The 3,422-nt window shown below is 35.7% G+C and overlaps 1 protein-coding gene across 1 annotated transcript; it reads left to right on the top strand.

The window, feature by feature from the left end:
• Nucleotides 1–2,311: 2,311 nt before the first annotated feature.
• LOC149187703 (F-box/kelch-repeat protein At2g44130-like) lies at nt 2,312–3,214 on the top strand. Its single transcript, XM_089409739.1, has one exon. It carries the CDS (start codon nt 2,312–2,314, stop codon nt 3,212–3,214), a length of 903 nt encoding a protein of 300 aa, XP_089265865.1.
• Nucleotides 3,215–3,422: the final 208 nt, after the last annotated feature.

Raw genomic sequence — 3,422 nt, 5'->3', positions numbered from 1 at the left:
TGGAAGACTATATGATGATTATGATGAGGGAGTGGAAGCAAACTGCAATATTGTTGGCCCATATGCATTATGGTTTCAATTTACCATTTTTTGTATTTTTCCCTTTTGTTTTGTATTTGACTTATATAATAGCAAAACAAAGTTCTTAATATTTTGTATGCTTTCACCAGTTTCAAATTGTTGAATTGGTTTTCTCTATTAAGTGCATCGTTGACTTTGGTCTAGATGTTGCAAGCAACACTTTAACTATCAATCCTACTCTTTCCAATGTTATTCCTGCTATTGCCTTACAACATTTCCTTTGCAACATTTGGTGCAATTGCTTGTTCTTAGGTGGATCTTGGAGATTTATCCTCAATGGAATATGCTATAATATTAGTAGTAGTATACACAGATCAAGGCTTTAGATTTCTCTTCAAGTTAGTTATGTTTTTTTTAATTTAATTTATTTCAAATTAATTAATTAAAAATAATGTCATATAAACAAGTGTCATAGTGTGTATGTGGCATTGATAAGTCATGGTATTGGCCCATGGTATTGCAACAAAAGTTATTTACTAATTAATAATTTCCATGATAAATTGGGGTGATTTTCCATTGTTAAAAATATTATTTATTTCATATAATAATAATAATAATAATAATAATAATAATATAACTTCGTTAACCTTTATGGTTGTTCTTAATGTGGACAATGTGAGATGCATTTTGATGCGTGGGTTTTAAGTCCATTAAAGATGGTTTACCATTTTACCATCCACAAAATGTTTCTTAATCAAGGTAGACGGTTTACAATGCACGAAATGTGGGGAAATAGTCCAAATTATCATGTTTTCATTTCCAACATAAAAAAAAAAAAAAAACCATTTCCAACATCCCGCAAATGATTCTCTTGGAAAAAAGGCTATGTAATTAAGGTTTATGATTTACCTAGTTTACCATCCCTAAAATGTGAAAAAAAAAACCATTTCCACATCCCACAAATGATTCTCTTGGAAAAAAGGCTATATAATTAAAATTTATGATTTACCATCCCTAAAATGCTAGAATTACCCCATGTTTCATGCTTTCATTCCAAATTAGAAAAATATATATATTTAAAATCATTTAACAATTTTTAATGACCTTAAAAAATTAAATTGTTTACCAATTTCCCCAAAACAATTTGTGGACGAGGTCATGACTTACCAAGACAACAAGGTTCAAATTTTTGTGTGAGTAATTTGTAGACGAGGTCAAGACACCTTTTAATAAGGTTCAAACTTTCGGACTATTAATTTGTAGACGGGGTCAAACCCTTACCCATCCAACACATACCTCTCCCCATCTAACACGTGACCTCTGTCCATCTAACACGTGGCTCACCTGCCTCGCCTTAACGGTTAAATATTTAAGTAGATCAAAATCTGTCACCCAAATTTGACTATATATTAACCCTCATTATTGTACATATGATTCACGATTTCTACTAGGCAAGTATCGATCAATGTTCTGATTGATCTCACTGTGTTAGGATCGATCTATCACTATCTTTTTTGTAAGTAACAGGTTCATGATTTTGGTTGAGGACAATCACTATCTTTTCTGTAACTAATAGTATGGATCAATGTTCTAATTGATCTCACTGTGTTAGGATCGAGTTCTGATTGATCTCACTGTGTTAGGATCGATCTATCACTATCTTTTCTGTAAGTAACGGGTTCATGATTTTGGTTGAGAACAATCACTATCTTTTCTTTTCTGTAACTAATTTTGATATTCATATGGGTATTTGCGGAGAATCATGTTTTTTTATTAGTGTTGACTAATTTATACTCAGAATAATGTTTTAACTATTTGTATGATGACGGATTTATGTTTTTACTTAGGGTTTCTATTATGATGAATTTACATTTTTACTATACATTTCCATCCACACCAATAACAGGTTGTAATTCAAAACCTGTGGATCAAGCCATATATTCCTTATAAGCTACTTTTGTTTTGTACCCTATTTGATTTCTCACAATCTATTTTTAGTAAAAGATTAATTCAATTATCTATGATGTTAATATCAGTTTTTTAACCTTATGTTTAATTTCTTTTATTTCAGGACAAATCTAGCACCATGCTGTGTAGGTCAAAGAGGTCAGCACTGTGTAGGTCAAAGAAGCTAGCGCTCCCACGAGAGGTGGAGATCATCCCTAATCTCCCAGATGATATAGCTCGAAACTGTTTGCTTAGAGTGCCTTACAAATGGCACTCTACACTCAAACTGGTGTGCAGAAAATGGAATGAGATAGTGAGCGACCCCAAGTTCTACAAGGACCGAATGACCACCGGAACAACCGAACAGTTGATATGTATGACCCAGTGGGGTTTGCGAGGCATAGTAGTGTTAGACCCTGTCACGCTCACCTGGGATATCCTACGTCTGAATCCTGATTTCCCTATTTTTATTCGAAGTGTACCAATGTTCGATGAGTGCGTTTGCGTTAAGGGGAAGCTAGTTATCTTCGGCGGAATTTTTATTGAGAAGGCTGTTTATATTTTTGACTTCGCTTCTGCCAAATGGCACCGAGGAACCGACATGCCCATCAGAAGGCATGGCTTCGCCTGCGCCGTATCTTCCTCTACGGGGCTCATCTACGTTGCGGGAGGGAAATACGGCGAAACTGTTTTGTCCAAAGCAGAGGTTTATAATGTGGAAGAAGACAGATGGGAAATTCTTCCTCCAATGACCCAACAACGATTCGGGTGTCAAGGATTTTTTCTGAGAGAAAAATTCTTTGTATTCCGCGGTGACGATGGAAATAATGCAGAATTTTTTGATCCAAAGACGGGCGTCTGGACAAGGGTGGATAATATGTGGAGATTCGAACGATCGTTCAAGTTGTCGTGCATAGTTGCTTCTGGGCACTTGTATACATCCACAGAAAATCAGTTGATGAAATATAATGCTGAAGAAAACGATTGGGTTATTCAAGGCGTTCTTCCTGCACAATTTCCTGAAATTTCCAGTACTGCAGAGTGGCGGGGCCATATTTTTGTGAGTAAACCCACTCAGTTTTGTCATCCGTTGAACCCGTTGACTAAGGAGTCTATTGAATTCGATTTTCTCTGTCCTCGTCAGTTTTGTTATCTGTTGAACCCGTTGACTAACGAGTCTATTGAATTCGAAGTACCCGAAAACTTTGTTGCTGAAGCTATGCATGCTGCAACAGTGGAAATCTGAATATCGTCTCCAGTTGAAAAGGTTTCCACCCTCTCTGCTAATTTTATCGCGTCTTTTTGTATCTTTGTGGTTTCCAGCCTCGCTGTTATCCAGTCTCTTTGGATCTTTGTATTTGGTTCCTATTTAATTCAATTCACGATTCAAAAATGAGTTTGCTTTCCACCCTCTCTGCTAATTTTATCGCGTCTTTTTGTATCTTTGTGGTTTC

The sequence above is a fragment of the Pinus tabuliformis genome, chromosome 3_1, assembly GCF_031772625.1.
Source record: "Pinus tabuliformis cultivar Carrire ecotype Pingquan chromosome 3_1, CPIR1, whole genome shotgun sequence".
Lineage (NCBI taxonomy): Eukaryota > Viridiplantae > Streptophyta > Pinopsida > Pinales > Pinaceae > Pinus > Pinus tabuliformis.
Note: the sequence above shows the minus strand (reverse complement) of the source record. Positions and strands in the feature narration are given on the sequence as shown.

Excerpts from the sequence above, each read along its gene's own strand:
- LOC149187703 (XM_089409739.1), top strand. The coding sequence starts at position 2,312 with ATGACCACCGGAACAACCGAACAGTTGATATGTATGACCCAGTGGGGT.